The sequence below is a fragment of the Cajanus cajan genome, chromosome 4 (assembly GCF_000230855.2).
Source record: "Cajanus cajan strain Asha chromosome 4, NIPB_CcT2T_4, whole genome shotgun sequence".
Taxonomy (NCBI): domain Eukaryota; kingdom Viridiplantae; phylum Streptophyta; class Magnoliopsida; order Fabales; family Fabaceae; genus Cajanus; species Cajanus cajan.
This window is the reverse complement of record NC_138520.1, coordinates 63359432-63383237: the sequence shown is the minus strand read 5'-3', so window position 1 is coordinate 63383237 and position 23806 is coordinate 63359432. Positions and strand designations below refer to the sequence as shown.

Sequence of the window (23806 nt, the reverse complement as noted above, 5' to 3'; positions counted from 1 at the left end):
TATTATTATTATTATTATTATTATTATTATTATATATATATATATATATATATATATATATATCAATTTCTATATATTAAACATGAACTTTTATGCATGATAGTATTTTTAGGGATTTTTCTCTAACAAGAAAGTTTATAGATATTTTTTTTAACTTTTTTTTATCTAATTCAATTTTTATTTATCATAATTATTTATGTACATTAAATTTAAATATTATTTTTATATATAATTTATTATAAATTTTAATCATATATAATATATTTATGTATGTGTTTGTAAAAGTTTAAATATATTTATGATTTTTATTGAAAATTGTTAAACCAAACATGTTTTGTAAATTTTAAATTTTGAAAATGGAAATTATTTTTTGAAAATAAAAACAAAAAAAGTTTTTAACTTGATCTTGATCCAACCTAAATAACTTGGATTAAACCTCAATCTTCCACTAGTTCAATCACATCATTATTGAATCCCAAGCATGTTCAAACTAATAATTTGCTCGACTTGGTAATATACTTGATTTCAGGTCATACTAGTTGATCCAACCCGAGTTTCAAAATTATTTGATATGATAATTGACTTGACTTGGTAATATGCCTAATTCTTGGTCAAATAGGTCAATCTGAACTGATTTTTAAAACTATGCTCATGGTACCTATGGGGTATAAAATTATGGGTTCAAACTATTACAAATCAATAATTAACGTCGCTCTCAAACAAATGTACATTCATCATATTTAATAAGAGCATTTTATTTTAAGTGAAACTATGTTCATGTACCAGTTGAATCTCCCGAGCAATTTGGAGTAACAATATATGCAAATGCATAAACAATAAATACTGCTCAAAATTAATTATAGATAAAGGGTAGCTTCTAGCAATCCTTTATTCACCATTAACTAAAATATTAGCAATTTAAAACTAAGATTGAATATAATGAACAATATAACACTATGAATCTATGTTGAACATCATATTTGTTACTCTATCAATATTAGTTTTTCAAAGCAACTTGGACTATAACAGCTAGTCTAAGAATCAGAGGAATAGAGCTTGAGTCAAGCTATATCCTCAAAGGGGTGAATGTTGTTGATCAAAGTGTTGTGGTTCATTAAATATTGATGGTTGTTTGTTATTGTCATCCCCTAACAATAGATTAGGGGGTGACAACCAAGATTGCCAAATTCTCCTACTCTTTTGTTTTTGGCTTCAACTATTGTATGTTGATATATGGTTTAAAGTCTTTTTTCGTCATCATTGTCTAACACTCAATCAACTCCATTATGCCTAATCAACATTACTGCAAAATACATGTATATTAACATATCAAAGCAAATTATAACAATGTATTTACTCTAAATGAGAAATTATACAACAAAAAAGATAAATACATAATCATGCTTACTAGAAGTCAAACCAAATTTGTGTATGTGACACTCTACCCCAACATACATATACAATAATTATAAAAACATATTCTCAGGGTAATAAAAATCTTTTGGATCGAAAGAATGATTCCACTAACATAAGAGTAAATGATTCACATTTGTAAACTTAAATCATGGTCAAATGCAAAATTTATAAGAAAATGAAACATGAGTTTTTCCAAAACAAAATAACAATAATGAAATCCTAAACTAAGCCTAACTACGCCCCGATGTCACATATCCTATCAGAGCATGCCCAACTGAAGCCTAAACCTCATCACCAATATCCTCATGTTGATGATCACCTACAACACAATAAAATACACATAGAGCAACAAGGGAGTAAAAAACATCTCACTCAGGTTAGACAGCACACACACAACAAATAGAATACAAGTCACAAGCACAATCACATGTAAACAATACACATACTAAATCAGTATCACATACACACTCATTTATCATGTAATGATGTCATGGACTCAACTCATAAATGAATGCATGTGACGCCAATCATGATGGAGGACCATCCTTGAAGCATCATATAGGGCCTATCACAAGGTCCATGACTATGAGAGTAGAGGAAGATGAAGAAAATACCACACTAAGAGCCATTAAATCATGTGTGTAAATTTTGAGCCCTTTCCTTAGTTTGTTGCTTTCTTTTCTAATTTTGCCCTTGTATTTTGGGGTAGATTAGATATTAGGATTTTACTTTTTATTTCTATTTAGCCTTTGTATTATGGGGTAAAATTAGTCTTAGAATTTATTTTAGGACTTAAACCTTAATTTAGAAGGTCAAAGTCCATTTCTTTCTTTTTCTAAACCTAAGGGCACTTTAGTCTTTTAGGAGAGATGAGAGCCATTTCATTTGGGCTGCATTTAGGGTGTATTTGGACCTCAAAATTTCGGCCAAATGCTCCCAAGAAACCCTAGATGTATTTTCTCTCTCTATAAGTACTTTAGGTCACCCACCTTGTAGCCACTTTGGAAATTAATGATATTGAGTGGGTCTTGGGCCTCTTTATTCCTTCCTTAGTCCCCTAAGAACTCCATGGCCCCCTATCCTCTCCCCTCTTCCTTGAGTGAGCTTGGGTCTTCCTTGGTTGACCTTCATCATCCTAAGTGAAGTGAGCTAGCCTAAAGGAGCTATACCACCAAACACCTTCCCCTCCTCTCCTCCATTTTTTGTGTCAACCTTCACCTACCTAAACACCATCTCCACCATTTCCATACCCTTGATGAGATCACCCTTCATGTCATCTCAACCTTGGAGAAGAGAAGGAATCAACCATTAGCCCTCATAGAGAAGTTGGTTCCATTAAATCACATATCACTGGTGTGCTGCCTAAACAACACACCTAAGGTAGTCTAGGAGTACATGTACTCTCAACTAGAAGGATATACTGCTAGGGTCTGGTTGGGATAGCGAAGTTGTGCAAGTTACGTCTCATGCTAAAAAACGGGCGAAATCGCCCCAAGTTGTTACACAAGGAAAGCCTTCCTTAACGATGTACTCCATATCGTACCCGTCACATAGATGCACATGATACATGTCACATACATTCACACTCCATGGACTCATCACTTTACTTGTCATGGAATTTCATGTTTTATCTCATTTCACACGTTTCATATTCTCATAGTCATAGTGTTCATAATAGCACGTATTTCACATCATGTCTCATAAAACACATCACTTACGTTAACACAGTAATAAGGTAATTCCCACACAATTTACATCATCAAACAAGACATAAAACATGTAAAACATCATAAGGATCATGCCCAGCGCACCCCAACTCGCGCCCGGCGCATTAAATGCCGCCCCAAAAGCGGAGCATCACGCCTGGCGCGCCCTAAGCATGCTCGGCAAATTTAATGTCACGCCTAAAGCAGAAAATCCCGCCCAGCGTAGCTTCACACGCGCTCGCCATGGCTTTCCTACGCCTGACGCAACTTTCCTGAGCCCGGCACAACTTTCCTTAGCCCGGCACAACTTTCCTTAGCCTGAGCCTGACTCAACTTTTCCTAGGAAACTATGAATTTGCGCCTGGCCCACTTTGTGCGAACCTACACTTTGAAATCAGATGATTTTTCACAATAAACATGTAATCATATAAATCAATCAGTAAAAAATCCTCCAAACAACACCTAGAACATAAATCCATACTCAAATTTACATAAAATACCTTAAATCTTGTCAAAAGATCATACTCTTAATTGTTTCTAATAGGTTTCTCACGGGAACCCACAAAGTACTCTAATTTATATCAAAACTTATCTAATTTCAAAATTAAACACATATTCACGCATCACATCTAACAAGGAACACAACAAAAAACTCATACATCAAAACAGAAAACATTCATATTTTGTTTGTTCCTAGAAGCATGCATCAAGCAAGGGATTGAGAGCCAATCGTGCTACCCAACAATTATTCCCACATCCCCGAATGAGATTTCTCACTCCCCCTTACCTTGATGAACAGAAGATGAAGCACGAGCGAAATCGAGTTGATTCTCCCCCTCAGGTTCTCCTTGGTCTTTAGAAGCATAGAAAGAAAATGAGTCAGGAAGAAGAATGCGTGGAATGACTCAAATAACTTCTAATAACCTCCATTTTCTCAAATTAATAAAATAATAATAATAATAATTTGCAAAAGACTATTACGTCCTTCCTTCCCTTTCATAAAATAATAATAATTAATAATAATATTATTATTATTATTAAACATATCTTCTCCTTTTCATAAGATAATTTAAACATAATTATTAATAATAAAAAATATATTTCATAAAAATAACTCTTGTTCTACGAATTAAATAAAATTAATTATAAATTGTGTCATATAAATAAAATAGAACTTATATAACTAATTAAAAGTAATAGGCATTGAAAGTAATCACATTTTATTTGTAACACTATCAACCTGACAAAAAAATAATTCATTCTGATAAATAATTCTTTTAATAATCTATTTTTATAATTTAAATTGATTTTTAATTTAATGTGGCCAAAAGGCTTTCGTTTTCTTTGGGAAGTAAAAAATGTAAAAAAAGCTTGACAAGAAATAATATGGGTAAATAATTGACATCATCTTGGCCTAAATCTAATATCAATGGAAAATATTCTTTTTTTTTAGAGAATGTCAAATGGATGAACATCATGATTGTGTTTTCTCAGAAGAATCTGAAGTTTGAGAGCGATCTCCTTCGATCAATTTTGTTTGTGCCCAAGGAATTGCAACAATCCTTATTACTATCATTGATACTTTCTTCAGAATTTTTTGAATTAAGTAAATCAAGAAGTTTGCCATTTGGCACCTTCATTTCTAATTTAAGAAGAATTTTTTAGCTTTATAATATCTCTTCTAGAAATTTAAAGGCTAAAAGGCAGCTATGTTTTTAGGCATCAATGTTTATATATATATATATATATATATATATATATATATATATCAAATACTTAAATTTCAATTTTTTTAATAAATTTTTAATCTAAATAAAATATTTCCCTTCAAAACATTTAAAATTCTTTTAAAAAAATAATAAATTACTCTGAAATTCCATCATCCAAATACATTGCTAAGACTAGGTATTTTTTAAACTCAACATTTGGTTAGGGCATGATTTTGATCACCAAAGAACAAAACTGTCCAAGCTAAAAAAAAGGAAAAGAATAACCAAATTGCTTCTCCCAATAAAGGAAAATATAAACAGAAAAAGGAAAAAAAAAAAGAATAAATAAATAAAAGAAAAAGAAGAAAAGAAACTTACTTATTGAAGAAGACAAGTGTTACATACCCGCCAAAGAAATGTCAAAGAACCGTTGGAGGAGATCTGTCTGAGAAAGAGAAGATGAAGGGAAGTTAGGACAGTGAGGAAGGAGAGTGCAGCGCCCACTACTTTCTCGACCCACACTCTGTTTCTCTCAAAACAAAAAAAAAATGAAAATAAAGACAAAAATACCCTCATTTCGCACTCGCTACAGCCACGATTGCGGCCGCTATAGACAACATAGGCTTAGATACTTGAGTCTCCTTAGTCAATATAAATATGAAATAAGATATGGACATAAGAAAATAAATCAGTTAGATAAATAACGTTGGTACAAGGGACCTCACTCAAATTTATCATTTCTACTGTACAAAGAGAGATGAAGACAAACGTATGATTGTACAAGGTTGTAACAAAAGTACAGTCTTTGTACATGTGATTCATGCTTTGTACAAAAATTCTACTTCCGATGTCAGTGTGGACAGATGAAGGGTGAATCGTCTTGATTCCCCTCTGATGCTAAAACCCTTCACTTGTCTTTTTCAATTTCTTTCGTGAATAGATGAACTTATGCAGGTCAACTTGTTCATCAATAGAGCCGTGTGAGCTGCTTGTTTCATTCTGGCTCTCTTGATTCCATGAACTTGGTTGCTCCACCTAAGAAAAAAAATAAAATATTAACAGTCTTAACTGAAACAAGAAACAAAGGTAACAAGAGAGAAGCAAAGGGTAACTCGTTAAAACAGTTGGAAGAAGAAAGTACCACAGTGACTGGGTCAATAGCACCCATTGCATGATCATTGTTGCATGAACAGGATCTGGACAAAATAAAATCACATGTCATTGTTTCCCAACATAAAATCTCTGGACACAGTTGTGGTGAGGTTAAAATATCCACAATATTTTACTATGAGATTGATTAAGTGTGACTCTTGTATGATGAGAATGGTAATCTCTTTTGAATTACTTTTTTTAATTATTAATAAATAGTTTAACCTGTGAATCATATAACTCCAAATAGATCACATGAACATTAATAGCATACACCTGAATCGATCACATGAACATTAGTATGTGACGACCAGAAAGATGGAACTTTGATAGTAATTGAACTTGCTAATTTCAATAATTTTCTATAAAAAATTATTAAGTGTAGAAGTGTGACACCTGGTGACAATCCACACATATATATATGTATAGAGATAGAGGAAACATTTAATTTCATTATAATTTTGTTTTCTCACATGGTTAGGATTAAATAGACAGAAGTTAAGACTTACTCCTCCATTTGTTGATCAACTACCCTTCCTTCATCAGTCTCTTCTATTTGGTATACACCACATTTTAGTTGTGACTCTGCACGTGAAAACATCAAAATTTTAGTCCTCCTTGTGTGTGGCACAAACTTACTTAATCGGCTCCTCCATTACAAAATCAAATAATTAGCCGATCAAATAAAAATTTACAGACCTATTAACAAAACTGAATCGCTAGATGGAATATTAGTCAACAGCTTCTGGCACATGATGGTACCCTGAAAATCTAGGAAAGTATAGTCCAGAAATTGAGATCTCTCAAAATCAGTCATCTTTGCAAATCCAAAAGAGCCTGTCCATGTTTCTAGCACACTAGGAACAGCCGGCAACACAAGTCTCTCCACACCTAGTTGTGTGAGTTTCTGAAGAAAGAAAAGTAACATGTTAGGAACTAATAGAACTAACTTTATCTTAAGAAGAAAACAAATTATGATACTATAGTTATTGTCACTTTTTTTTTATCCAGACTCACCACTTGCACACAAATTTAACAATTCAACAACCTAGGATATTTATGATTTTGAAACAATGTAGTCATCATACACGTTTCATAATATGACATTATGACAAAAATGTACTAATAATTAAAAAATGAAAAAAAAAAACATTACGACAAAGGGCAAATGTATGTTTTGTGGATTACCTTTTCAAGCTCATTTATTAAAATGCGACACATTCCATGTCGACGATATTGTAATCTGGTACCAACAAGAGGTAATTCTGCTACCCTCTTCCCATAGACCCTAAAAAATTGACATGGCAAATGAAATATGACCATAACATGACAAGGCACAAAAAGCAACTCAAATAGAACATGTAGTCATACCGTCAAACAAAGCATAATACTTGATAGTAAAAGATCCTATACTCACCTAACAGTTGCAACACTGATCAGTTCTTCATTTCTCTCAAGTAGCACAGTATAGAAACCCTGGAAGCTTAATCGGTTAAGCTCTGACCTGCAAAGTTCCGAAGTGCAGATATCATGATTATGGACAAAGTAAATAAGGTAGCTGTTAACAAATCCAACAGTAAATGTTATTCATATAAATATCACATTAACCGTGCATATTAAACACGAACCTCAATATGAATGAATTTTTAATTTTTTAACTAATTCAATTTTTATTTATCATAATTATTTATGATTTAAATTATTTTTTAAATAAATTATCAAAAATAAAATAATATTATACTACAATATAAATTATTTATCATAAATCTAAAATACAATTTATATATTTAAAAGTATTTATTTATATAAAATTTAAATATCATATATATTCAAACATAAAATTTATGTATATAATATTTATTATAAATCAACCTTCTATATTAAACACAAATCCCTATTTTATATGAGATCATTTTAAACAGTTTTTGTTTAATGAAATTTTTTAAAATATTTTTTCAATTTCTTAACTAATTTAATTTTTATTTATCATAATTATTTGACTTAAATTTTAATATTTTTAAATAAATTATTAATATATAAAATAATATTATACTATAATATAAACTATTTATTATAAATCTAAAATATAATTTATATATTTAAAAATATCTATTTATACAAAATTTAAATATTATTTATATATTTAAATATAATATTTATTTTTATATATTATTTATTATAAATTATATTTACATATAATAAATATTTAGTCTAATACACTTATACTAATACAACAAGTACAAGTAACATAAAACATTAATGACCATATCGTGAGGGATAAAAATTTCTGACCATCTGTTGAATATAACATCTTCCACAATATCTCTGCGAGTGAAAGATTCCTTTAGAGGCTTAAAACACTCATGCATCACCGAAAGAGCGAGATTGAGTTTGCAGTAACTTTCTGCCAATAAGTCACTTTTAATACTACCACTGTCACAACGGTCAGGGTCGATAAACTTCACCAATGTCCAAGTTAGCTTGTCCACACCCACAGAAATTGGTTTTCCTAATAATTTATGAAGGCCCTCATATATCTGCAAAAAATAGACACCAAAATATAAAGTTGAACCAGTGTCCTAAAAGAATCTCACTCAATGAAGACACAACCTAAAAATGTTTCTCTAGCACAACATAAATATCATCTGTTTGTCAAAACATAACATGTAAAATCACCAAAATCAATCATCACTATTTCTAGGAAATCTCATGAGTAACTGTTGACCAAAATTACATGTGCAGAAGTATTTACAATAAATATAAAATTGTTTCTATAAACAGACATAAAAAAATGTAAAATAATGCTTCCAATGAATGTAAAAATGAAAAAAGAAACATCTATTGATGCTAGATGATTCTCAAGCTAAGATGGAAATGATAATGTTGTTCCTATTCACTGCCAAAAGCCACGGGTCCTGAATGAAAACCAAAAAATAACTCTGATGTTTACACTCATCCAATCTCCTGAATTAAAAACTAGAAAATGGCAGGCTGAGCCTCATAATGCAAATAAGCCAACCCCGTAGCCATGCCTAAAGCACTCTGTTGATTGATTGACCGAGTTTCACCCCATTAGAACCAAACAAATAATCACGGAGACTCCTATTTTTCATCAAATCGCAAACAAAAAGCTTGAAGGTAAACAAATAGGAACAATAAATTTTTCATGCAGATTATGGCTAAAAAACTATAAGAAATAAAGGAGTTGGATTCAATGTACCTTTTCACAGTCTTTTCCACAGAACCAATTTCCAAGATATCTTGATATATCTACAGCTCCATTTTTCAGGCACCTAACATGATCTGCACAAGTTTGACAAAGATATCACCAGATTCACATATGCAGACAAATACACACTCAAAAGATATTCAGGCATGTTGAAATATTAAAGTAAAATTATAGAGTAGCTTACTTACATTTATGTTCACACTGAATGCAAGTTAGGAAATGTCCAACCTCATCTCCATCAATTTTCCTTTGGCCACAAATCCCGCAGCGACAAGATGGACAAAACCAGTCACCATCAGGGATTTCCTATACGGAAGAAAAAAAAGAAGCCAAAGGAGCAAATTCAGATCCAAGATCAATTATTGGTATCAATGTACCCAATTGAAGTCATATAAGAAGTAAAAACACAATATAGCATTAAATATAGCATGAATGAGAAGGAAAATGGTTAATATACCTCCAAACCGAGACACGTCTTATGAAATGAAGATGGACATTTATCGCATAAAATAAGTTCACCGCCATAGTGGCAAACAGAACAAATGTAGTCATTCTCAACTATAGACAAATCACTGAATGATTTTCCGCTAGTTTCCTTCGTCTTATGACTTCGCATCATTTCTATCTGGCAATCTAACAGTGATCTACCATCTTCCAAAAAAATACTAGCAGAGGGTCTGCAGGTACTACTGCCACCAACATGATTTTCAAAGCCAACAAAACTGAATATCTTCATGCAACAGTTACACTTAATTCCATCGTGAGTTATTTTCCCTTCACCCAAAGTAGGGACTTCACGGTACCTGCTTTTTTCCTTATAGTAAACCTTCGACCTTGGTAAGATGATGTTGCTGTCTATCAAGCAAGACATAACATTTAAAGGTTTTTGATGTAAAAGAGAAGGGACAGACACCTTTTGCACCCTCTTCCTTGATCTTAACACCCGTAGAGGCAATCCATTGCTTTGGCACTTCGGTATGTTGGCCTTTGAATCCCTCAACCTTTTCCGCTTTCGATTTACACTCGACCTACTAGCAGCAGTACCATCCATAGCCTGCAACTCAGGGTCTTGTAGTTGCATTTGGGATTGCTGATCAACATTTGCCTCATTCATGCTTGACACATTTACAGGTTGATTGCCAAACATAGTCCATTTAGGAGTGTTTTCTTCGATACAAAATCTGCATGCTGCATGGAGTGTTGGGAATTTCCGATTCTGTGGAGACATGTATATTATTCCCCTTTTCTTATTATTTGGAGGTGGATAGTCAAAAAACCATCCTTCTGCTAACAGATGATTCTTTGCTTTCGGTATCCATTTTCTTTTATCAACCCGATTCTTATTGGATACATGGGCGTTATAATATTGCATGATAGCTTGAGGACAAAAATCAGGTTCATCTTCAACAGGAGAAAATGGCACAGTTGGAATATTTTCTGACGGATTAAGAGGCATCTCAGAAAGATTACATTCAACTGTAGGATGTTGCATTGAAAATGGCACAGTTGGAATATTTTCTGATGGATTAAGAGGCACTTCTGAAAGATGACAGTCAACTGTAGGATGTTGAATTGAAAATGGCACAGTTAGAATATTTTCTGATGGATTAAGAGGCACCTCTGAAAGATGACAGTCAACTGTAGGATGTTGCATTATAATCTGATCATTTTGGAACTGCAAGGAGTTCATATTGGGGTTGTTCTTTATAGCCCTACAAACTTCAAGGAGTGAAAGATAAGCTTTATGGCCCAGTTTATCAGGAACATGATACCTGTAACGTTGAATGTTACGTTTCTTTGTCCTCTCAATTTTCCATCCAAGGTACACAAGATGTTTTTGCAATTTCTCCGACCAAAATGTCCTTGCATGTTTGGAAGCCCGTGGATATTCATTAACAGCATCAGGGCAGAATTCACCTTCAGAGAAATTCACAGGTTTCCAATAGTCGGAACTTGTACTTTCTTCAAAACAGTTAGCACCTGAAACTACTTCACAAGCACCACCATTGGGACCAAATTCTTTTTGAAACTCAGGTAAGATCTGTTTAACATGAGTTTCCTTATCAGGCAGGGTCGTGTTTAAACCAACACTAGCCACAGCTTCAGCAGAAGCCAGCTCTGGTGCTTCATTTAATAAACTTCCTGGAAGGTTTAAGGTCGAGATAACTTCTTTTACCATAACAGATAAGTAGTCATTAACTACCTCCACCACCACTTTTTTCCACAAGTACTCCACATTACATGTCCATTCTCTAATCATCTCAAAAAAATCCCTTTTTAGGCGCACATCATACCAAATTTGCTGAGCTGAAACTGCAACAAACAATTTCCCCTTCAGCTCCTCAACCAAGTCAAGAAACACCCACTTCCCTCGCTGCCCCCACTCCTCTGTAACTTCATCCCAGTCCTGAGTAATCCGCATCTGATGCATTTCAGCTTGTAGTTCATCACCCATATCAGGGAAAAACACAGTCCTCTTCGTCATTCCATCATTGTGGTCAAATATAACACCCTCCCACCAAGCTTCCTCATATTTCACATCAACACAAAGACCAAACCTAAGGTCTGATTTCTCAAAATCAACCAAAGGAGGCACCGGCCTAAGGATCCCACGCTCGTAGTAGTTTACGTCTTCAGTATCACCATCCAAAGCTTTTGAAACAGTTACTTCTTCCTCAAGATAACCCTCACCATTATTATCCAAAACATTTTCATATCTGATGAGGCGCTTCAACTTCTCGCACTGTAAAACTGTCGCAGGGTGCCATGATCCCGCAAAACCCATCTCTAAACTCCTCAACTGCAAAATTTCCAAAAAAAAAAAAAATCTCAGATAAAAGAAACGTCACTCACTCGTGTTCACTACTACCAAAGCAAGTGTGATCATTATGGAAAAAAAGAAGAAAAAAAACATTGCAAAACAACACGACACCATATTACGTTAGCATAAAACAAACAAAGCTACACATCAAAACACTCTGCATCAAAATGACACCGTATTCTTTTTGACTTGATCATGAAAAAAAATTGACATTACCTCCACTTTTTCACCGACATCAAGTTTTCTTGAAAACCCTCTTTTACGGTTCTTGCCATGAGAATTATCGGAACCCTCCACCTCCATTGGAGAGAAAAGTGAAGAGACGACGACACCTACAAATTCAAAACATGAAAATGTTGTGTAACCGCTTTCAACAAAATATTATGAAATACTCTTTATATCTTCATTAATGATAATTCATAAAATACGTTTATGATATATATCATTAATCATGGATTATATGCCGAAGATGATAATTTATGGTACAAAATTATTTACCGTTTATATATTTCATTTCTGTTGTCCATACAAATTATTTATCGTAAGCTTTATACATTATTATTAGATTATATTATAAAATCTAAATATCTACTGTATCATCAATATACCTATATATATACCAATATTTTTTTTACATATTCTATATATCATTAAAGATAGAAAGTATTTTATAAATTTTTCTAACTAAAAATTATATAGTCCGTTGGTGTAATATATAGTCCAACCCATTTTTTTTTATAAAAAAAAGTACTTAGGTATTTTTGACAATTTCCTCCTAAAATAAGGAATTCTTCCCTCTTAATGAATATTTATTAGTGCATTAATTGTTAAATATGAATTATTCTCCCATTAAATACATTAATTTAACGTAAATAATCGTTTTAATGATTAATTACAGGTGTAATTGGAATTTTAATTATTTTTTATACGACTAAAATGCAGAAGGTGATTCTTGATATATGCTATTAAAATTATAGGCAAAAATAATTATTTGTTATTCTGATATATGGTATTAAAATTATAGGTACAAAAATTTATTTTTAAATGCTTTTACAAGACCATGCAGAATTATAGGTAATATATATATATATATATATATATATATATATATATATATATATATATTATATGGTATGGAAACAGATATATGATATATTATATTTTTTAAAAATATTGTAAAAAAGATATCAATTAATTTCTTTCTTCTTTATAGGTGTGTATTAATATCTGATTCGTGGAAAAAAATTATACAGCTAAAAAATTATATCGTTAAATAAAATAATTAACAACAAACAGTTAAAGATAATGTGCAAAATATATTTTATTATATTGTAAAAAGATATATCATAGAATCTGAGATGAGAAATATGAAAGCAAAAACTGAAGTATAACAATTAGAATTACGATAGTTTTATATCTTCACTAATCTCTGTGAAATTTGAAATCAAGATTAAATTAATTGTCTGCTGACATAAAAATTCAGTTCACCTCAACACAAAATAACTTAAAAATAATAAGTTTTTACGTGGTTTGAGTTTTTCTTTCTCACTCCTTTATCAGCAACCCAAACCATGCAGAAGGAGCTGAGGAGAACACGCACCTATGCACCCTACTTCTCGTGCTTCGCTTCAGTCTTTTTTTTTTTTTTTTTTTTTTCTTTTCAATATTTAAAATAATTTTCGTGGTGAATATCTGAGTGCAAATTCAGGTTCCTAAAATGCCACTTTTAAATGTTGTTTCATGGAACCCAAAGAGGTTGCCATGCCCCATGCCCCAACACAAATAGCCAAACAAGGTCTTAACTTTTAACACTGTTCCTTCGCTTCCACTCAGAATTATCATTGAAAGCCTTAAATGGCCAAAAGCATATCCAGTGGAAACGACAGAGTTTAAACCCAATAACTAACCTGACTTCGAGAAAATACCGTGATCCCTAGTAGATGAGAATATTACTAATTTTCAAAACATGTAATTATTGCTTAGATGGTAAAAAAAGAAGAAGAAGAAGAGAGAATTAGTTTTTTACCTCAAAAAACTTGATACATTGAGGAAAAAAAAAACACAGGAACAAACTCAGTGAAGACATGCTTACTGTGGTACGAAGCAGCAACGGGAGCGGGTTGGAAGTCAATAAAATACTGGAGAAATACTAAACAAAGTAAATAATTCACATTTCAACGTAGAGACTGTGCTTACTGTTGTTGGAAGCAGTAACCGTTAGAAGCAATAACCGCTGCGTGGAATTGGTTAGTATATTTCTAGATATTTTAGGGTAAAATACTCTTTCAAAGTTGAAGAGGTTATATTTTTAGGTTTAGCTTATCTATTCATATATAAAACTGTTTCCTATTTTCGTGGAAACAATTACTCATAATCACTTATAATTTATTCCAAATATTTTTACGCCAATTGTTTATCTTATTATATTAAAATAAGTTAAAATTATATTTTTATTATTTTTTATATTTCTTTTAACCTTTTATCTTTTAAAATAGCCGTTTGATTCTTGATCTCTAATTTAAGTTTATTTATTTATTTTAATTTTTTTTTACTAATTTAAGATTTAAAATTTATCTCATAAAATTTTATTATGTAAAAGTTATTGAATGTAATTGATGTTTAAATCAAATGTGTTATAAACATAATACAAATAAAAAGTTTCAAAAATTTAAATTTTATATTGTTTTCTAGATATTTATAAGATATATTTTCACACGATTTTTATTGTGTTTATAATTCTTTTGAATTAAAGTATCAATTATACTTTAGACAGATGAATTTAATATTATAACTTTCATATTTTAAATCAATCAAAAATTTATTCAAAATTATATCACAAAATTAAAAATTATTATTATTTTACAAGGATTAAATTAATTTAAATATAAAAGATAAATTATGAAAATGAATATTTTAAAAGATAAATAACTAAAATAAATTTAAAAAATAAAATAAAAGAGTAAAAATATAATTTTATTCTTTAAAATATAAAGAAGTATGACATGCCTCTTTTACGCAGCATCCATAGTAAACAAAATTAGGAAACCAAATATATTGGCCGGATTTCTAGCATTAAAGCAGGTTAACTCTCTCGTGCCATTACTCACGGGATTCTGTGTCCTTTAATTTTTATTTTATTTTTATTTTATGTCAAATAAACGTTTAAATTACATCAAATATATTTATATATAATATTTTTATTACTTTAAATTTAATATTTATAATTATTTTTCTCCTAACTCATATGCTTATAAAACATAAAAAGAAGATTTTGAGGCATAGTATTTGATCATTCAATCATCAACATTCTTCGGTACATAGTCTATTCCATAATCACATAATTTGCAATACATTTTGATACTTTATTTAAATTATAATATATTTTATCATACGAATTAATGTGTCATAAATAAATTTTATTTTACTAAAATTAATTTAAATTAAAAATAAAAATAACATTGTAACAATATAATTAATGTGTCAATCTATGGTAGTTTTGGACATGTTTTTAGTGTGAGTATATAGTTCTTCACATTTGGTGTGAAGGAAGTCATCAAATGCAAAGATGATGTTAAAGTTATTCTTGATTTCTCTGTGTTGAATGAGGAGTATTTTGCCTAATGTCAATTGACAACATATTTGGAAAGAGATATAACATTGGACGTGACCTAGATCATGCTAGATGATTTTGTTCTAGAGTAATCTCTAATTCTTCAACGTCTAGATCAGTGGCAACATATTTGAAAAGAGATAACGTCGGACATGAACTAGATCATGCTAGATGATTTTGTTCTAGAGGGATCTCTAACTCCTCAACTCTAGACCAGACATAGGAGTAATCACGGTAGTTGATTTTGTTATAGACCAGTGACAACATATTTGAAAAGAGATAACATCAAACGTGACCTAGATCACGCTAAATAATTTTGTTTTAAAGGTATCTCTAACTCTTCAACTCTAGATCAGACATATAGGAGGATTGAAAGAATCATGTTGGACGTACGTAATTGAGACAAAGAGTGTTGAAAAAATTTATTATAATTTAAAATTTAAATTAAATATTTTTATTTAATATTTGTTTAAATGTTTTTATTTAACATTTATTTAATTGTTTTTAACTGTTTTGACCGTGTCTCTTTTGATGTCATTTACATGTTATTGTTTTTATTTAACTCTAGTTGCACTTTAATACTAAAGTATCTATATATGGTTGCTTGTTGAGAGAATAAAAGCACAAACACAATTGTAAAAAAAAAAATTAGCTTCCCAGAAACTCTCTTGTTATTAAAAGTGTTTATATTTTGAAACAATGTTTTTTAATAAATTTTTTTTATTGTACACATTGATCAAACAAGTTATTATATCTTGGAAGAGAAAAATATTATAAATTAATTTAATGAAACATTTTCTCTATAAAGATAATACCTAACGTACTTTAACTCAATCTTTTATAAACTATAATTCATATCTTAATCTATTATATATAAAGGTGATAATTTGATTTGATATATATATATATATATATATATATATATATATATATATATATATTATGATTTTACCTTTAAATTTTTAAATAACAAAAATTAATATTAAAAATAAATTATTTTTACAATTGAGATATATTGCAATATTGAGATTTAAAAATCAAATACAATTTTAATTAATTTAACATACATGATAATTCTTAAATACTTTTTTCAGAAATTTTATGGTACCCATATTATTTGAGAGGGTACCGGTATAATTGTAATTATAATTTTATTTTATATTTTATATTTTTAATAATTTATTTAAATAATATTTATAATATTTTATTCTTTTCTCTTTTAAATTATTTAATTATTTTATTTGTAATAATATTATTATATCTTTAAATAGTTTAATTTTAATAATTTTTTAAGTATATTTTTGTCTTTTCACTTTAAATTTTGAATTTTTATATTGTAATTTTAATAATTTTTTATTTTTTATTTATTAATTATTTTCTTCTTCGACTTTTGAGGGTACTGTAGTAATTGCCACTCTTCCCTCTCTTATTTCTTCCCCTTCCCATTCTTATTCCTAGAGTCCCTAAAATTATAGAAGGCAAATAATTTACTCAACTTCACTCGCAGGAAATACTTTTTTATTTGATTTTGTTTCATGTAAAAGAATTGGATTTATGTGTTTGTATATTTTTGTTGTCGTTCGATTTTTTCTCCAACTTTGTAGAAAAAAAAAAAATTTCTCTTGATGTATGAATTGTTGTTGGTGCAAGTTGGGAGATATATAACAGGTCAAGTTTTTATGGCATAAATTTTGAGTTAGACAAAATGGGTGTATAGTAGAATAAAAAATGAGTTATTGCATTCGGTTTGTAGTTTTCTTTGTGATGCATTAGAGTTTGGTATATTGGTAGTAGAAGTATATATTAGCATAGATATGCTTAGTTTAGCTTAATCATTGATGTAACTAGGGGTTAGAACTCTAGTTACATCAATGATTATTTTTATGTGGTTTTGTAATTATTGAATAATGTGTTGTGTCCTACTGATAAATTTGAAGTCTTGGCTTTAATGTCTCTGGACAAGTTGACTAAGTACCCAGTTCATCCTTTGTCAACTAACACCTGAAAGATGGAGACCTCAATAATGATAAGGCAGAATGGAGTCAAGAAACATGACTTTATTATTAAGTACGTACTTTTATATATGTTATTTAAAATAATGAACATATATATATATATAATCTATAATATTCTTATAAAATATATAAATTGTATAAATAGATTTATTATTTATTTACTTAAGCAATGCCCTTATTGATAAATTTATTAATGGGTGTAAAATTAATTAGTATCTACAGTGATAATATTTAGGGAAAGGATTTCTCTTTTTTTTTTTTTTTTCAGGTTGAATAAATTTTTTGTAAAGAATTTTTATGATTCTAGAGGAGAAAACTCGATAGATTTATCAATTGTTAAACTTAAAGATGGATGCAGCTCTCTAAAGTTGGCAGTAACCGGTATAAAAATCTTAGTGTTGTTTCTTTCTTCCTTGAACTTTTAAAAATTCTTGCACATTATTCTTGTCATTAAAAATGCATTGAAGAGAAACTTTAAAGAATAGATCTTCTAAGTGTTGCTTTTCATGTTATGATCAATAACTTAACATATTGAAGATTGTGAATTTTGGAAAAATGTTTTAAAGAATCCAAAGGGTAAAATGATTTCAAGAAGTATTCTATTCACCCAATTGAATAAGTCATCTATTCTAACACATGTTTTTCTTCCTTGAAATGTTCTAACACATTTTTTTCCAGCTTCACTACCTGTTGGGCTTGGACCGCATCAAATTTAAAGGGAGTCCCCATGCCCAAGCCCAACTAATAATAAAATTTTATCCGAGTTACAGAGAGATCACAAAGCTATTCTCATTATTACTACATTTTTCCTCAAAAAAAATAAATGTTTTGATACATTTCAACTAACACAATGAAGAGAAGCTTTATTTTCTCGAGAATTTCCATTGCAGTTGGGGGCAGAGTCTCCTAAAAAAATTCTACTGATAACTGTTTGAGCTCAAGCTGATTCTAAGCTTTTGACGAACTTTTTAGCCTGTCACGAGAAACAAAACATACAAAAACACAGGCCCAATTTAACAGGTTACACGAGAAACAAAAGATACAAATGAGATAAAATCACAGGCCTAATTTAACAGATTAAAGCAAGATGGCACTTGTGAGGGTATTTGTAGGAACAGAGTCAATCCACACTTACATAGTCACGTATCATGGTGCTCGAGTTTATCCACAATAACAATTTGATTTAATATGTCTGTTTTAAATTAAATTTAGAAAAACTTTTTTTTTTTTCAGAAATCAAAACATATGCTAAAAATTTACCCCAATTGTAACATAATATCACAAATCCAATATTTCATTTTATCTACCAGTTTAAAAATATGAAAGACAATAATTATATTTTTAATCTTTATCCTTGTCAAAGTATCGTTAATGTAATCAGAGGATAACTCAGTTAAATACAACTAACTATATTTCCCTAATATTGGGAGTATGTAACTTTTTTTTCCAAAATGAAACCTAGGTAGTATGTATAGTACATAATCGTGGCATATTTCAGATTAATGCTTAACCATTATAATATATGCAACATTGTTAACAACATAAATAACATGTATGTCTAAGCCTAAGTCAAATTTAACACATAATGGAAGTTAGAGGAAAGGACAAGGAAAGTGTGAGGTTTGATACATATGAAGCCAAATATGACCTTAGAAAAGGTTGAGAAGTGAGTTTGGAGAAGGGTTTTATGTTTGAGAAGCAGAAAATAGTTTGGCAAGATGCTTTCCAAACCTTTATCAATCTTGATATTAAATACAAAAAATTACTTTTTGCAAAGTTTTGGTTTTCTAACCTCTACCGCAACAGACGATTATGCCATGAAAATAAACTAGAATTCCTTGAGATAGGAGGTGATAAAATGTAAAGGTAAAATGGAAAGCTATCACAAATTATTCAACTTGTACCTGTTCTAGAGTCAAGAACATTATCACATTCCAAGATCCTAACCGTCCAAAATTTGGTATGAACCCCTTATAAAAGGCAAAAGGTCCCTGCAAAACATTAAATTCCATAACCAATTAGATGCGAAAATGATACCTAATGACAACTAATACTTCCTCTTCTAACGAAGTTTATATAGAATAGACAGAGAGACAAGCTATGTGAAACCTATATTGACACATTCAACAATAATGAAATTGAAAGAACTTTCTTGGTTAAGGCCTTCAGTGCCCCCTACCCCCTTTTCATTCCTCAAAGGAAAAGCATATCATGCAGCACAAGTACAACAGTGAAACTGATTAATTATGTTTTGGCATATAAGTAAGGGTGAAAGATGAGAAGTATAATGATGTCATCAAAACTATAAATTTATAAGGGACTTTGTTCAGTCCGTTATGCTTGTGGATTATACTTGATATAACACCATTCAACAACCACTTACAAGTTACAACTAGATATGTTAAAATTTTGTGATGCATTTTATTATAAAACCACAGCAACTATATCCACATAAAGTTAAGATTTATGATTAAAGAAAAATCGGGAAGAGAGAAAAATAATAATAGTGGAAAACAACCATACATCATTTTTTAATGTCTTGACGAAACAATCAAGGGTGCTTTTGTAACTAGAATCTCCCATCATTCTCGACTTAACCTGAATATACAACAAAAGGAAGATAGCACAATAAATTAGGGGAATGGTAAGAGCACTGAATAATTAAGCTCATTGAATGTCAACAAAAAAATTCTTCTTATTATTAAACATTAAATGTATTTACTAATTCAACCACTCTCTAATTATCCCTGGGGTTATCAGTTTATCATAGTTGAAAAAAAAAGTCTAAACACTTGAAGAAAATTGTAGAATATGAACACACTATGTATAAAATGTTGATACAGCAATAAATTCCAAATCAACTATGGATATTCACAAGCAAACACCAGGAAGTTACCACATCGACAGGGGAGCCAACACAGACTGCAAAAAACCCTGCCCCTAGACCAGCAAGAAGATGAGTGACAACATTGTCGGTGAATCCTGGAATTTTCAAAATAGTCTGCAACAAAAAAAAGGGTTATATAAATAAAAGAGGAAATATTGCAAACTTCTCCTCCAAAATGCAGTATCGTGTCTTTAACATTACCTGTTTCACTTGATCATAGCTGGCTAGTTCAGCAGCGTTAATGATACCATTTCTTGCTATGTTGGGACCAATTCCAGTCCAAAGCGCTCCAACTCCTTCCTGTGTATAGGGTGCAGGTTGAACAAAATGAATTATAACCTGAAAAGGACAGAATACATCTTCCCATAGACAAAAATCATGTTATATGCAAATACCTGTCTCACAATTGTTGAATAAGCATTTAATGATCCAGAGTAGCGCCTAGGCACACCGGTAGGTAATTTTCCTTCTGCTTGAAGTCTGACTTTCACAAGATCAGTTGGATTGGCCACTGAAATTGCTATAGCACCTGTTGATAACACAAATTCGAGGGGCTCAAATGTTTTTCATAGTGTATCAAGAATTTTAGACATAAATAATTAACATATGCTCCTGCTAGCGAGAAGTTGACACTCCAAATATTAGGAAACAATTTCACATATTAGCATAGGGAAAAAACCATCCCTACAATGTCCAGAATTGGGCTTTACCAGTTGTAAATCCAGCAAGAATTTTCTTGTACAATGGAACATCTCCAACATGGTCAGCTCCAACATAGAAATTCTTAACCTGTTATAAACCCCGTGACGCTCAGGCCATCAGATTACATAAGCAAATAGTATAAATGAACTGAAATAAAGGAACATTCTTTGAGAGAAAGTTCCAAACTCACAGGCTCATATAACGCAATTCTCAAACCACCATTCAAACATTGACGATGTAGCCCTGGCACAATCCCCTTCCAGAGTGCTGCAAGACCTTCTTCTCTGGCAATGGTTGCAACCGTTCCCATCAAACCCCTATATTTAGGTAAGGTCACTGCATCACCAACTATAACCTGTTTTTGAAGCTGAAGCCTAACTTTGGCAGTGTCCAAAGGAATAGTACACACCTACATCAAATTCAAGCTATAATTTCAAATATATAGTTGTAAACAAGAACTAACTTACTAAGTACTTGTAAAAGCCATATGACATCTGACAAGTGAACTCAACATGAAAAGCAGTATAGTAAATATATAACAAGCAATACCAATCTTCACATAGAGCAACTCAGGACCAAAAGTCCAAAACTCAAAGGTAGGAAAATTTCGGAATAAATCTATATCTATTTCATATAGGATAATTTATGGAATATTATTTGATTCTATTGTAATTTTTTCACTGCTACCAAAGCTCAAAATATTATTTGAAAGAATGGATTACTGGGTTAGCCTGGAAATGCCACAAAGAATGCTTTGAGAATTTTCCGGTCCAAACCAAGTATTACGATTTTCAAGTCAACCAATTTGTCCCATCCATTTCATTCCAAGATCCATGGTTTTAATTACGGTCCGTAAGAACATACAGACTTTTTTACTCACCGCAACTACATTGCAACCACAATTGTGGCTGCATGATGCATCAGCCACATTTTCTCGCAATTCCCCGCAATGTTAAGAATTGCATTGAAACTGCAATTTAAAACCATGCCAAGATCTACAAATCATCAACCATGGAATGATCAAGGTTTTAAATTGCAGTCGCAGTCAAAGTTCTTAGCATTGTGAGAATTGAAGACAAAATGCTGTCGATGTGAATTGCGGATGTGGAGAGTCCAAACACCTTGATGTTGTGGACTAAACCACGGCCACAGACCATTTTTTAAAACCTTAGAAATAGCATTATCCATGTTGAACCTTGAAAGGCAAACAGCAAAGTATGAAAAGCGAAGACCTTTCATCATCAGATATTTATCAGCTTAAAAAACCGTTCATGTGTGACCATTGTCTAATATACAAGAGTAGCAATAGCAACATGCAATTGACTAAGCTCTTATTTACCTACAAGAAAATCATATTGGATTAAAGATCAACAAACACAGCTACACCACCCCACATTCAATTGAATTTCTGATCAAGCAAAGGACATCAAAACCAATGATGGACAAGTTAAACAACAAAAAAAAAAAAAAAAAAAAAATCACCCAGTTGCTCATCACATGCATGATTGATTTGTCACAACATAAGCAAAAGCACCTGGAACTTTTAAAAGAAAGTATTAAACAAAGTCCATTGCAGTGAACAGTGTAGGTAGGATCCGTTAGACACTAACTCAAACACCCAAAAAAGACGAGACTTTAACACATGATCGCGGCAAAGAGAGAATACCCAGATAAGAAAAGTTTGAGATGAAGAATACCCAGATAAGAATTATTGAAGAGAGAGATATTACGGTAACAGCAGAGACATATATTATACCTCGGCGAAACATGCAGCGAAAGCACTGCTGGCGAATGTGCCAGCGAAGGAGATGTCGGATTTGGAATTGCCACCACCCACCATTGCTTCCAAGAGCCCAAAAAATGTATACGGACAAATTAACGAGAGAGAATGGAAGAAAGAATAGGAAGAAGAAGAAGAAGTAATAATGGCCTCAGAGGAAAAGAAAAAATGGTGTTGGGGACAGTGGCAATGAAACTCAAGACAAGAAGGCTGATGAAATTCTTATATACCATTAAATAGGTGAAGTGATTCTCTGGTAAACTTTACTCCACTTCATTCTAAATACAAAAATAAATAAATAAATAAAATAACAACAAAAATGATGTTCTTAGTTTTTTTTTTTTTTTTTTTTAATTTATTTATAATTATTATAAAATTAATGATGTTATGCGAATTTTAAGTTTTATTGAATTTTTTTCCACATATACAATACTCTCATTAATTTTTTTATCGATCAGTACAAGAAACACTGCACTTACGGTTTACTTTAATCTCTCATTTATAATAATTAGATTAAATCATTTACAATTTATTTCGAAAAATCACATTTATATCATGTATTAAATAAATGCATTTAAGACTAAATAATCAATATTTTATTTTTATTAAATATTTGTATTAATATTAAACATCAATGATTTTGGAATAGAGAAAATAAATTCAATGCATGTTACTTAAAAATAATAAAATAATTGAATCTTTATATTAAATATGAATTTTGTAGATTTAACTATTAAATTGAGGGTTCTTTAATATTAAATTATATACAAAATTTTATATTA

The 23806-nt window shown here is 30.8% G+C and overlaps 2 protein-coding genes across 3 annotated transcripts; both read right to left on the bottom strand.

Annotated features, from left to right (window-relative positions):
- Window positions 1-766: 766 nt before the first annotated feature.
- LOC109815079 (uncharacterized) lies at window positions 767-12751 on the bottom strand. 2 transcript variants are annotated; one of them, XM_083072778.1, is made up of 14 exons: window positions 12247-12751; window positions 9667-12009; window positions 9398-9515; window positions 9201-9283; window positions 8273-8517; window positions 7398-7484; window positions 7169-7268; window positions 6680-6887; window positions 6490-6565; window positions 5973-6027; window positions 5402-5866; window positions 5210-5276; window positions 3910-3975; window positions 767-1735 (listed from the first exon to the last, which is right to left on the bottom strand). In XM_083072778.1, the coding sequence occupies exons 1-11, from the start codon at window positions 12331-12333 to the stop codon at window positions 5729-5731; spliced, it is 3540 nt and encodes a 1179-aa protein (XP_082928904.1). In that variant the 5' UTR covers window positions 12334-12751; the 3' UTR covers window positions 767-1735; window positions 3910-3975; window positions 5210-5276; window positions 5402-5728. The 2 variants fall into 2 exon arrangements, with proteins under 2 accessions (XP_082928904.1, XP_020235260.2); XM_020379671.2 differs by lacking the exon at window positions 767-1735 and adding an exon at window positions 1844-3503.
- A 5489-nt stretch (window positions 12752-18240) lies between these two features.
- Window positions 18241-23249, bottom strand: LOC109815066 (mitochondrial uncoupling protein 1). Its single transcript, XM_020379655.3, has 9 exons — window positions 23001-23249; window positions 21435-21653; window positions 21253-21331; window positions 20938-21071; window positions 20744-20842; window positions 20552-20656; window positions 20179-20253; window positions 19560-19646; window positions 18241-18628 (listed from the first exon to the last, which is right to left on the bottom strand). Exons 1-9 carry the CDS (start codon window positions 23082-23084, stop codon window positions 18593-18595), a joined length of 918 nt encoding a protein of 305 aa, XP_020235244.1. The 5' UTR covers window positions 23085-23249; the 3' UTR covers window positions 18241-18592.
- Between the last annotated feature and the right edge of the window lie 557 nt (window positions 23250-23806).

Excerpts from the sequence above, each read along its gene's own strand:
- LOC109815066 (XM_020379655.3), bottom strand. The coding sequence starts at position 23,084 with ATGGTGGGTGGTGGCAATTCCAAATCCGACATCTCCTTCGCTGGCACA. Across the intron at positions 21,654-23,000 it reads TCGCTGCATGTTTCGCCGAG|GTGTGTACTATTCCTTTGGA; the intron begins GTATAATATATG and ends AATTTGATGTAG. Across the intron at positions 20,254-20,551 it reads TTGGCTCCCCTGTCGATGTG|GTTAAGTCGAGAATGATGGG; the intron begins GTAACTTCCTGG and ends TTGTATATTCAG.
- LOC109815079 (XM_083072778.1), bottom strand. The coding sequence starts at position 12,333 with ATGGAGGTGGAGGGTTCCGATAATTCTCATGGCAAGAACCGTAAAAGA. Across the intron at positions 6,028-6,489 it reads GTTGATCAACAAATGGAGGA|ATCCTGTTCATGCAACAATG; the intron begins GTAAGTCTTAAC and ends TATTTTGTCCAG. Across the intron at positions 5,867-5,972 it reads CTATTGACCCAGTCACTGTG|GTGGAGCAACCAAGTTCATG; the intron begins GTACTTTCTTCT and ends TTTTTTTCTTAG.